Below are 13,445 nucleotides of genomic sequence, written 5' to 3'. Positions count from 1 at the left end.
CTTGTTTTTTCCTCTTTTTTGCCCCTTTACGTTGTGTTTTTGGAGAGATTCCTGCTTCTTTACAGACCTTTTGAAGAAGCATTTCTTTAGGGGCACTATTAGCATCTTCTTTCATTAGATTTTCCAGGGCCTTATTTTCCTTCTCCTCTTGCAGATTATGAGAAAAAACATCATGCAAAGCTTTGTTAGGAGAAAGCTTTTTACCTACATTCAGTGGCTAAACTTCCTTAATTTCAGGGACAATAGCCAGGACCAAATTTCCTTCCTGGGAATAAGAACTTCTCTCAGGAGGGTAAGATCCAACAAGCTGCAAGTTGTTAGGACAGGAATCATCCAAATCAACCACAAATTCCTCCTTCTCATTTTCCTGAGATATTTCAGTTGCATCCACCTGGTGACTGTCTGCATTTATGCAAATATCTTTCCTTGAATTACTATCCATGTTTAAAACTACTTCTTCCATATAACTATAAGTTTCGGTGTTCTCATCATCCATGCTGTCATCCACCCTCCCAGGGACTTCTGATTTCCCTTTAGATGATGACAAATTTGTAGGAGAGGCTTGTGTGTTGTCAATTTCTTTACTACCATGAGCCTGTACTAAGCTTATGTCAATATCTTCCACTTCATACATCTTTCCAACTTGCTTCAGCTTGTCAGTCTGCTTTGGAACACTTTGATTTGAAGTAACATGATCCTCCACCATGTCTGATGGCATGTCAAGGTTAGGTACTACAAGACTTGCAGTTTTCTCCATACTTACTGCCTGATCAGGAGCTGAATCTGAGTCAACTAGTCCCTCTTCATGCTCCTTCTTGTCAGCTATAACCATTACTGAATTTCCAACCATTTCCTCTGGAGCATTTTGCAAAGCAAGTAAATCTTGACTCTGAAAATCAGCATGAGAAGTGTTGACCACAACACTTTGTTTCTGTTGCTCATCAGGACTAATCAACTCCTGACCCTGAGATACAATAGCATTGTTAAGTTCATAATCTGCACCATTGAAATCACCGTTGTTTCCATCATTATCATTTGTTAAACTCTGATCTTGTAACACATCAAACTTGTTTTGAACTATCACCATTGAATCCTTATTCTCTTTTGTACTTACCTCTAACACCTCTGAAACTGCATTATCCTGCTTAGGACCATTGAAATCTCTATTGTTTTTAACAATATTCCAATTTCCAAGATTACCAAGGATCCTTCCACTGGATAATATCCTAGCATTAAACCTTCTTCTATTTTGATGAAACTATTTCTTCTGAGGCGGTGGAACCTGAGCATCCTCCTTGACCATCACTTACTTGCCTTTCCCTGTAGTATTTGGTGCTACTGTCTCATCATTATCATCAAAGGCTGCTAATTCAGGATAACATTCACTCTCATTGTCGCCTTGTAACTTACATTCTTTATAATACTTTGGGAGGTAATCGTATTGAATCTTCACTTTCTCAATTCTAACCTCCTTAGGTTCTTCATCCTCTATCTCCATATCTACATGAGTAGGAAGATCTGCTAATAAGTCTGTGAGAACTTTAACTCTTGCACAACTTGGCCTTATGCGATTTATAGTGGCAAGATCCACTTGTAATGGAATCCCAATAGCAAAAGAAAAAGAGAATAATAATTCCTTCACAAAGAACGTAGGTAATAAATAAGGAAAAGAAATCCAAGATATAACCTTTGATGTTTCTTCATCAACTTTAAACTTAGAGTCATAAATTAAAGGCCTCATCTGATAGGAATAACCATCTCTAGAGTGCAAGTAATACACACCCTTGGAACACAAATTAACAAAATCCTCCATTGTAGATAATCTAATGAGGACATGTCTATCACGAAATAATCCAATCTGGCACCTTTCTTTCATCCCATATTAATCTGGGATGATTGACCTGAGTTCCTATAATGATGGCCATCCATATGAAAATTTACCAACGACTGCATGCTTCAAATACTCCAGAGATTCCATCTGATCCACCTTCTTTTGCAACCAGCGAAGCACAGGAACACCATTACGATAAAATACCTTCTTAACAGGAATACTTGACGTAGGGTTTTGCATGGGGTTAGGGTTTGGTTGAAAGATTTTTCTAAAATTAAGTTTGGGAATGATCTGGTCATTGCGGGCAGTATCATTGGTTAAGGTAGGTGTAGTAGAAGTCTGGCCAGCCAACAAAGGTGGTTGACCAGCGGCCATGGTGGCCATTCAGCCGGCGGCGTAGTGTTATGAATTAGTGTTTTGTATGGGAAGCTAGGGTTTCTAGGTCATTTAAATCTTTCAAGATTGGCGCGACCTGTGTCGCTGGCCTTGTGTCAGTGGACATTTGTACACGGGTGCAAAATGCAATAGCACACGATGCGCTGGAACATGATGTCTAGTGCGCGTGTATTGTGTATACAGACATGCGATGTGTACATAGTGCCTGGTGCGCGAGAGTGGTGCATGGACACCAACACCAACCACCTTAATATTAAAGCGGTCACCCTTTTCTAACCACTACCACTAACACTGCCATTACTGACCCACCACAACTAGGACCATGGAAGGTGTTACAGGGGTGATATATTTCGTGGTCACTACTGTACGACAGTCACACAACACAGCCTACTTCAGTCTTCACGCACAAACACACTCGTTTGACATATAGTTTAATTTCGGACAACAAACAGTAAAAGGGTCACAAGCATTTGAGGCTAATGCCCACCATTTAATTATCTCGCATATATACAAAGGACACACTCCAATTTGAAGGCTTACAAAATTGAATAATTCCTTAGCCAAATTCTGCCTACTAAAAAGGAATCAATTGTCGCACACGCCGCACACACTTATGTAACCGTCGCATATGTCGCGCACAGGGTCAGTCGCTCACATGCCGAACAACCCATGTGCGTTGAATGCTTCGCTGCTCAGTGTCACCCAACACTTAGCATATTCCTATCCATCTTTATGCCCATGCCATGCCTTTGCCTTTCCTGCTTTACCTTGCCGTCATCAAACCAACACCAACACTCAGCCCGTCTGACTTGTCCCACTGCCTGCACGCATGCCCGCTAGGTACTATGTGCCTGTCCTTGCCACTGACTTTCGTCAAGGCTGAATTGCTAACACCCAAGCACCTTGACTTAGCTGCACACCATGCCTTTGACACTGCCTCCATCCGGTGTCCGTAGTTCTTGATACTCTCAAGCATATATAGGCCCACAAGGCCAAGAAAAAACTCAAACAATACCAATATAGGCTGACAAGGCTATACTCAGAATAATTGTCAAGATAATACTCAAAAGTAACTAACAACTGTATAATAACCAAAAATATCTACAAGCCTATAAGGATAACAACTGTACTTTGATTGGGAAAAGGCCCTGGCCTACCCATACTATCTGTGCAATAAAACTCTGGACATGGAAACTTTGAATGTAGTGGAGCTTACCAACGAGCTGATGCTCTGGCATACTTACTGTTGAGGTCCATCTCTGTGACTGTTAGAACTTGGGTCATGAAACACAGCGTCCTCATGTAAAGGGACGTCAGTACGAAATAATGTACCGAGCATGTAAAACAACTGAAATAACTAAATGCTGAAAATAAACTGAAATATGTAATAAATGAAAGTACTGAGAGTCAATGAGAAACTCAGTAAGTACTTATCCTCACACTGATGCAATGCAATACATATATAGCTACCCGACTGCTTACAGAGCTCGGTAAGTGCGTGGCTACCCAACCATGTAGGCTCGGTATATGTCTACTTGGCCATGTAGGCTCGGTGTGTCTACATTTCCATGGGAGGCTCGGTGTGTCTACCAGGACGTGTACGGCTCAGTAAATATCTACCCTGCTATGTACGGCCTTATAATGCAGTGCACTACAAACATATGAACACTTTCTCTTCTTTCTCACTGAGCAAGAAATATATGAGCTGCGAACTCTCTTCTTTCTTATTGATAAGGAATAAGTATAAATTGAAATGTACTCCCGATAAGGGACAATCACAATACAACTCTAGGGAAATGACTTGAATAGAATAGAATACCTTCTGCTGAAAACTCGTCATTAAAACGTTTTTTTCTAAAAAGTCATTTTGGAATTACAATCATGCCAAAAGAGAGGATTAATAGCCTTTAAATACCTTATCACAATCTGTGCAATAACCACGTTAAAGTCGGCTCGTCGGACCTTAATCTACAACAACGATAATTACGCTATCGTTAAACTATGGAAGATACATCTACCATACAATGGATGACAAGCTTATTTTATATTTCAACAGGCAGCATCTCCCCTGTTTTTGTTACATTTCTCCACGTCCTATACTATAGCAGCAACCCAAGCAACAACCAATAGAATACGAAGTACAACTAGCATATGATCATAACAAGAGTGGACCTCGGGGTCACCAGGTAAAATTCTGCTAAATTATATGAAAAATATACTGCAAAAGGGATGAGCCCAAGAAGACATACTATACAACTATGCTGGTGAAAAACTGTGCAAGCTGACAAGGACATCATGAGATACTATACATCAAAAATATCGGCCGGAGGGGTCATACAAAGTCTAACTATACCATGACTGTCTACAAGCCTCTACTAGAATATCTAACATAATAATGTCGGGACAGGGCCCTGCCATACCCATATGCACACAAAAGTATGACGTACCAAAAACTCAACAACAACTCTCGAACAAGAGGAGTGCTCCAATATCAGCTGAACAGCAGCCTACAGTGGCGGATCGTCAACCTATCTACTTGAACCTGCAGGCATGAAACACAGCGCTCCCAAGAAAGGGACGTCAGCACGGACAAAGTACTGAGTATGTAAGGCATGAAAGTAACATGAAAGAGACAAAAGAGAACATAGGATTAAATGAATGCAACCTGTATGTCTGAACTGCCTCTGTGGGCCAATGATATACATAAATACTATGCATGCATGCATAAGGGTTAGACATATATATGCGTATATAACACTTGTCAAGCCTCTGTGGGCATCCCATCGTATTATATTGGCCTCTGTGGGAATCATCATCGTCATCATATGATCAGTTAATCAAGTAGTAGTGCGTATATAACACTGTTAGCTTCTTCATACCCCATACATACATATAATGCATAATATAGACATATGTAACGCCTGAGGGGTCATAGGTCTCTGTGTGTGTATGTGTGTGTGTGTGTGTGTGTGTATACACACACATGAAATGTAATGCAAGAATATGAAAAGAGTACATCCTGAATCTGTCGGAGTGACGGAAAGTCGTTACACCTCTGAACATCATTATGAGATAGCATTTTCATCAATAAGTGACTCTAAGAATCATACTGAATCTGTAGAAGAACTTACAGAGAATAGCATTCTAGAACATGAATCAACACGGAACATTCCAAGATACTAAAATAGATTTATTATGGAGTAGCGTTACATTTACGTTTTTTCATAATGGTCATGCCAAAAAGAAGGAAAGTTAGCCTTAACATACCTCAAATCGTCCAAGTAATCCAACAACGAGCTTATCACAACTAGAGCGCTAATCCTATAATAAAGAAATACATATACAACTTAGATAGCGCTAGTATATTATGTATATCAATGGTAACTCAATTCTAAAGTGAAACGGCTAGCATTCCCCCATTTCTTAATCATCACCACAAAGCCAACAACCAACAATCAACATAACAACCTTATACAATCTTCTTTAAACTCATATTCACAACATTTAACTATATACAATTGAGCAGCCTGATATACGCTTGTATACAACACTCCCTTCTTCCAAATACACCAAGTATAACAATCTCAACATATTCTTAACATTAACTATTATCCCCATAACAATATTATTTTCTCAAAACACACTAACAATCGTGGCTTAAGTTAGATTACAACTCAAAATATCATCCAGTTCATGTTTGAACCTTTCCTTCAATTTCTTTCTCTCAAACCCTAGCATAACTATCACATAAACTCATAAACATGGAATTAAGATGAAATCTTACCTCAAGAACTCAAGAACACTTCAATTCCAAGATTACTTCACCTTGAAGTAGCTCCAAAGCTTCTACAAGGAGAAGCAACAAGCTTCTACAATACTTTGAAAACCCTAGGCACTTGATTCTCACTTTGATCTTTAATTTTTTCTTGAGGAAGTGATTAAAAATGATGGGAGAGGTTTCTAGAGCTTATATGAACTTGGGGTTGAGTTAAAATGACTTAATATTGAGGAGAGTCTTAATATATAAAAACAACAAAAATCCGCTGCCATAGAGATACGGTCCGTATAATGGTCCGTATTTTTCAACCCCAAATTCTGTCTTCTTTGCTCAAATTTTTCATCTTTAAATACGGTCCATATTACAAAATACGGTTTGTATACCCCAAGATATGGTCCGTATATTTCAACCTTAAACGAAATTTCGCTGAAACGTATTCTCTTCAATTCATTTATTCTTCAACCCTTCCATAAGTTACTAAACATGAACTTAAACTTTTATAAACATAAGATAGGCATGTACAACCTTGTATAACCTTGGAGACAGCCCCGGTGTCCACAACTGGGGAAACTTAACATACAATGAATCTCAATGTATAAACTACAAGGTGTAACATCCTTCTCTATTTAGAAACATTCGTCCCACTTACAAAAATTTTGACAGAGTCTCCTTTGTAGCTATACCACTACCAACCTGCCATACAGGACCCAAACTATACAATGCAACATAGGGCCCCAACAATAAATAACAACAATGGTCCCACACGACCAACAAGGTTAGTTGATAAATAATACATAACTGAAGACGATGGTGTTGTAGTCTGCATCTACTCTGAAGTCCGAAACAATTGAGGATATCTATACTTCCTATCATCCTCGGCTTCCCAAGTCATCTCCTCAACATTCTTGTTCCTTCAAAGTACCTTTTTCGATGCTACATCCTTAGTTCTCAACCTACGAACTGGTCGATCCAAGATGGAAATAGGGACTTCCTCATATGATAGCTTCTCTGTAATTTGTACATCATCAATAGGTACAACCCTAGAAGGATCTCCAATACACTTACAAAGCACAAACATGTGGAAGACTGGATGTACAGACTCCAAGTCTGAAGGTAGAGCTAACTCATAAGCCACTTGGCCTACTCGGCGCACAATCCTATAAGTCCCAATGTGTCGAGGGTTACGCTTTCACTTCTTACCAAATCTCATAACACCCTTCATTGGCGATACCTTCAGGAATACCCAGTCATCTATAGGAAATTCCAGGTCTTGCCGTCGATTATCTGCATAGGACTTCTGGCGAATTTGAGCTGTCAATAACCTCTCCTGTATAAGCTTAACCTTCTCCACTGCCTGCTGAATCAAATCTGGTCCGATCAAATTTGATTCCCCAACTTCGATCCAATCAATAGGTGACCTACACTCCGCCCATGTAGGGCTTCATACGGGGCCATCTGAATACTGAAATGGTAGCTATTATTATATGCGAACTCAATAAGTGGAAAATGATCATCCAAACTTAACTCATGTTATCTTTTGTTTCTGGGAAAGGAAAGTGACAGCGCAACGCACTGGAAGGTGAGAAACGATGGTTTTCACCACTGGAGAGGAATCTTCAACATGTCTATCATCGTGACTCAATTTCTGTCAATCTCTTTACTTAAATCATGAGTTTTATTATTTTATTGTCGTTATTGCTTTGCACATGAGAAGCTAAACTCTTTATCTAAGGTTTTGATGGAAGCTTTTGTTGGTTGAATTCTTTGACTCTGTTTCCTATTAATCTTGGCGTTTTAGTTCCCTTTGTTCAACTATATGTTAATTGCTGTTTAATTGAAGAGCTCTCAATTGAACGCGCCGTTATATGTTGTCTTACTTGGAAAAGACTATAAGATTAGGTAGTTGTTGAACGACACTTCCGAATAATCAAGGAATTGATTACTAAAATTAAAAGTGAAACTTAGGGATAACTCTACTTTGTCGTGATTTTTGTGAGTTGATTGATTCACTAGCTAGAGTTAATTCCGGAAAATAAATTCTAGGATATTATTGCTATTAAACGGGAGATACTAACAGTGATTGAAGAACTCACAACCAAGGGAAACAAATTCAGTGATATTAGAGGGAACACGTATGCATTCATCCCCAACAACAACATCCCCAGTGAAATCCCACAATGTGGGGTCTGGGGAGGGTAAAGTGTACGCAGACCTTACCCACAATTGGGAAAATCATTATCCTATGCTTTTTTATCATCCGCGGATTCTCTAGGACTTTGACTGCTTGTAGTTTTGCTTCTGCTTATTTATTTTTAATTCAATTAGTAGTTAATATTTAGAAAACTCAATAGTAATTGCTCATTGTGTTCAACTTGTTAACTTGGGAATTAATTGACTGAAAGTTAACATTGTTCTCTATGGGATCCACCCTGGACTCATAAGCCAGGTTATATTTGCAGCGACTGCTTATCATTTTAGAACAATTTTTGAGCGTGATTAGAGAGTACATTATTAAAGCATGATATCTACACAGAAGTTTATTCATATGCACCATGCTTTCAGTTTAGTGATACTTCTTATTGTTGTCAGCAAAAATAGTAATGCCTGAGTACCTGTATAGTTAAGAGCACTGTAATTCTCTAATAGAACCATCTGTCCATGAAGATCCACTAGGTCTCTGCCTACTCTCATCAACTCTTCAGAACTTCTAATCTCGACAAAGCTATCTCTGAGTATCTGCAATTGCCAAAACAATAAAAAAAAATTCTCATGCATAAATTTGATAAGTTAAATTCAAAACAAAGCAAAAGCACCATAACATGAAGCCATATAGGTGAACGATGAAGTACAACAACAACAACCCAGTGAAATCCCACAACGTGGGGTCTGGGGAGGGTAGAGTGTACGCAGACCTTACTCCTACCAAGGTAGGACGGCTGTTTCCGAAAGACCCTCAGCAACATAAAAAACATAAAAAGAGGTCAGATAAGGCTAAGAGATTCAAAGCGATATGGAAATGAAGTAACGCAAGCGACACAGATAACATAGAATAATCAAAGCACAGGAAATAAGAGATAACAGCATAAATCAGAGCACAAGAAGTTATACTACGATAATGCGACTACTAATAAGACAGGATAATGAGACTATCTACTAGCCTTCTACCCAAATGTGGGTCCTCCAAACCCTCCTATCTAAGGTCATGTCCTCGGTAAGCTGTAACTGCGCCATGTCGTGTCTAATTACCTCTCCCCAATACTTCTTTGGCCTACCCCTACCTCGTCTGAAACCATCCATGGCCAACCTCTCACACCTCCGCACTGGGGCATCTGTGTCTCTCCTCTTCACATGCCCAAACCATCTCAATCTCGCTTCTCGCATCTTGTCTTCCACTGAGGTCACTCCCACCTTGTCCCAAATATCCTCATTCCTAATCCTGTCACTCCTGGTGTGGCCACACATCCATCTCAACATTCTCATCTCAGCAACTTTCATCTTTTGAACGTGAGAAATCTTAACTGGCCAACACTCCGCCCCATACAACATAGTCGGTCTAACCACCACTTTGTAGAACTTGCCCTTAAGTTGTGGTGGCACCTTCTTGTCACATAGCACTCCGGAAGCAAGCCTCCATTCCATCCACCCTGCCCCAATACGATGTGTGACATCATCGTCAATCTCCCCGCTGCCTTGCATAATAGACCCAAGATACTTGAAACTACTTTTCTTCTGGATGGCTTGGGTACCAAGCCTCACATCCAAGCCAGCCTCCTGAGGTGCTTCACTAAACTTACACTCTAAGTACTCTGTCTTGGTCCTACTCAGCTTAAACCCTTTAGACTCCAGAGTTTGTCTCCAATCCTCCAGCTTAGCGTTAACTCCGCTACGAGTCTCGTCGATCAGGACTATGTCATCCGCGAAAAGCATACACCATGGCACCTCACCTTGAATTTGCCGCGTCAATCCATCCATCACCAAGGCAAATAAAAACGGACTAAGAGTTGATCCTTGATGCAACCCCATCACAACTGGAAAGTGCTCTGAGTCTCCTCCTACTGTCCTTACCCTAGTTTTGGCTCCCTCATACATGTCCTTGATCACCCTAATGTACGCCACAGGTACACCTTTAGCCTCCAAGCATCTCCATAGGATCTCTCTTGGAACTTTGTCGTAAGCCTTTTCTAGGTCGATGAATACCATGTGTAAGTCCCTCTTCCTCTCCCTAAACTGCTCCACCAGTCTCCTCACAAGATGGATGGCTTCTGTAGTTGAGCGTCCCGGCATGAATCCGAACTGATTCTCTGAAATAGACACGTCTTTCCTCACCCTCATCTCCACCACCCTTTCCCACACATTCATAGTATGGCTTAGCAGCTTGATACCTCTATAGTGGTTGCAACTCTGGATATCTCCCTTGTTCTTGTATAGAGGGACCATTACACTCGACCTCCATTCTTCAGGCATCATTGTCGTCTTAAAGATGACATTAAACAACCTAGTCAGCCACTCCAAACCTGCCGGGCCCGCACTCTTCCAAAATTCCCCAGGAATCTCGTCAGGTCCGGTCGCTCTTCCCCTGCGCATCCTACGAACAGCACCCTTAACCTCCTCAACCTTAATACTCTTGCAATACCCAAAATCGTGACGCCTTCCTGTATGTTCTAAATCACCCAACACAATGTCTCTGTCCCCTTCTTCATTTAAGAGTTTGGAGAAGTATGACTGCCATCTCCGTCTAATGAGAGTCTCCTCTACCAATACTTTGTCATGCTCGTCCTTGATGCACTTCACTTGAACCACATCACGTGCCTTTCTCTCCCTCGCCTTGGCTAGCCTGAACAATTTTTGATCCCCTCCTTTCTCTTCTAGTTCAGCATAAAGGCGTTCAAAAGCTATCGTTTTGAACGATGAAGTACAAATGCTAAATTTTATATTATATACGTGACATCATGGGGTAAATTTATTTCACTCATAGTCCCCCATACTCCACCATAAATCTAATAAAAAGGACTTGATTGGCATTTCTCTGCTATCAAGACACATTTCCTAGTACAAATCCATCAGAGAAATTTAGACCATAAAGAATAGTATTGAAGTAACATGGCACATGCACACTCATCTGTCGCACAAAAAAAGTACCGGATACCCATATTTCTGACTCTGCTCATCCTAAATGCGTAACACAAAATCTTATTTCTTTTTATCTTCTGGTTAATTCTGCTTCAGCAATTATGGTATGAAAAAGATGTCCGCAATGAAATGTAAATGCATATCCAAATAAACAGATTTTCTTCTTCTCTGCTTAACATAAAGACAAAAGTTACCCGAATTAAACTAAGATAATTGGAAATCAAAAAGAACCAACTACCAAGAATGATGTAATGCTTCGGCAACAAAATTCCAAAGAAGAGGAGGGAAAATATTTTAAAGATCAACAAGGGTGCTGGAACACCTTATCAAGGTGGTGTCATCTGATACTTCGTGAAATAATTACTATTTATACATGTAAGATTAAAATTAAAAAGTAAAAATATTGGCTACGTATCATGATGTAGTGAAGCCAATTGACACAAGCAAGCTTGTGGCTTAGTTATCAAGTGGTTTTACAAAGCAGAAGGATATAATTCCAGTTAAATATCAGTAAAACCCTCATGTAGAAGAGAAATAGATATACCCTGTTTGCTGAGTATAATCATCTGAACAAGCTTAATAGCCCATTAAGTGGATCCCAAATCCCAAATTTTCTACCACTGAACCCGTATTATGACACTAGACCGACACTAAGCAGTTTTGGGACTCGCCCCGGGTTGGGGTACTGGCAAAATGCCTCGAGGCTCACATGTGGAGCTTAGTTCTGTGAGGCTTACGCCCTACGCGACCGACTATACGCCCTAAACATGCCTAACGCTCAATGCTCGGGGCTCGCCTAACAATTCTTATACAAATTATGTGTCAAATTTCTTAGGTAACTTCTGTTGACCCTCATAATTCTTTCATAAATGAATGATGCTTAATAGTAGTTTTTTTCATCTATAGAAATAAGAAGATTGAGAGTAACTCGAATTACAACCATAGTTTGCTATTTAAGAACACTGTGTGGGTGAATATCACTTAACATTTCTTTTAAAAATATATGCAGCGGAAATTTACATCTTCACTTGTCATTGATTTCATGTTTTTCCCCATGCTAAGTAAAACGCCCCGCCTTTTAAAACACTGCTGACCACAATTGCAAATTGTCAACATTCACTGCTCCATCAGGGCCATCTAGATAGATTGTATTGGGTCAAATTAGGGGTTCCTAAAACCAAAACCACCACTAGCATACAAAAATAATGACTAAAACGTAATCCCAACTAATGGGTATTCTCTTATATGGATACTTTCATACCAATCTGTTCAGTTTTTCTTGTTTTTAATTATTAATTTTGAAATTAACTAGTTTTAGGGAAATGTCAAATCTACAGCAATACAAACCAAGAATCCTGAGAATAAGGAAAAGATACCTTCAATTGAATGATATAATCCTCTTCTTTTTCAATAAAGAAAGTGTTGGACTTGTCGATTTCCTCCTCCAAAAGCTTCACAAAATCATTCACCTCTTTTCCATCATCATCATCTAATTTTTGGCGTTTATTAGGATGATCAATCATCTTCAATTGTTTCTTGAGATCCTTGTAAGACAAGAATTTGCCCTTCCAATCAGGTAGAGTCTGTTCTATAAGGGTCATCAACATCATCAAGATCCTTCCAAACTTCATGATCCCTTCAACCAAATAACAATTTCTTTAAACGACTAGAAAGACAGACAATTTAATTCTAGGGAAAGGTGTTGTATTATTACTACTACTATATAAGCCCATGCTTCGTGTCCGTTTTTCACTTATAATAAATTAAAAAAAAAAAGTGTAGGCCCAACTAAACATCAACCATCAATCAATATTAAAAAGAAAAAGTATGGGCCCCAACTAAACACCAACTAATATTAAAAAAAAATGTGGAATCCTCCATCTCCAAACTCACGGAAAATAAAAGTGGGCTCCATATTAACAAAATCCAGCAATATAAAAAAAATGAATCTCATATTAAAAAAATAAACAATGTCAAAAAATCAAAATAATATTTATGTAATTTTCAAAGTATCTCATTAAATCAATAATGATGGATTCATTGTCACATGCATATCAATCCATTACTGGGAGCAAATGAAATTATTGTACAGCACATACTTAAAATACTTATATATTAAAATAAGATAGAATTTAATTACTTTTTCATTTTTGTCTTACTCTAATAAATGTGAAAAGAGATTAATGTCATAAAAGAAAAAATAATATTAATGGAGATCAAATAATTAATAAGGTAAATTAGTAAAATTATAATTCTAATTGACGTTTCCTTAAAAAATCATGTAAAAGAAAACATGACAAGTAAAATGAG

General features: G+C 39.0%; 1 protein-coding gene across 4 annotated transcripts; it reads right to left on the bottom strand.

Moving 5' to 3' along the window:
- Positions 1-4,281: 4,281 nt before the first annotated feature.
- On the bottom strand, positions 4,282-12,882 carry LOC132606075 (SPX domain-containing protein 1-like). 4 transcript variants are annotated; one of them, XM_060319407.1, is made up of 3 exons: positions 12,512-12,879; positions 8,618-8,741; positions 4,282-4,769 (listed from the first exon to the last, which is right to left on the bottom strand). In XM_060319407.1, exons 1-3 carry the CDS (start codon positions 12,764-12,766, stop codon positions 4,756-4,758), a joined length of 393 nt encoding a protein of 130 aa, XP_060175390.1. In that variant the 5' UTR covers positions 12,767-12,879; the 3' UTR covers positions 4,282-4,755. The 4 variants fall into 4 exon arrangements, with proteins under 4 accessions (XP_060175390.1, XP_060175389.1, XP_060175391.1 ...); XM_060319406.1 differs by having other exon boundaries at positions 4,498-4,790; positions 12,512-12,881; XM_060319408.1 differs by lacking the exon at positions 4,282-4,769 and adding an exon at positions 5,520-5,548 and having other exon boundaries at positions 12,512-12,880.
- Positions 12,883-13,445: the final 563 nt, after the last annotated feature.

The sequence above is a fragment of the Lycium barbarum genome, chromosome 8, assembly GCF_019175385.1.
Source record: "Lycium barbarum isolate Lr01 chromosome 8, ASM1917538v2, whole genome shotgun sequence".
NCBI lineage: Eukaryota > Viridiplantae > Streptophyta > Magnoliopsida > Solanales > Solanaceae > Lycium > Lycium barbarum.
The sequence above is the reverse complement of the archived record's forward strand: the minus strand, read 5'-3'. Positions and strand labels throughout refer to the sequence as shown.

What these genes read in the sequence shown, in the direction of transcription:
- LOC132606075 (XM_060319405.1), bottom strand. Translation starts at nt 12,766, where the DNA reads ATGAAGTTTGGAAGGATCTTGATGATGTTGATGACCCTTATAGAACAG. An exon ending in ATTATATCATTCAATTGAAG is followed by an intron (nt 8,742 to 12,511) that starts GTATCTTTTCCT and finishes TGGCAATTGCAG; the next exon opens with ATACTCAGAGATAGCTTTGT. An exon ending in CAGTGCTCTTAACTATACAG is followed by an intron (nt 7,468 to 8,617) that starts GTACTCAGGCAT and finishes CTACCATTTCAG; the next exon opens with TATTCAGATGGCCCCGTATG.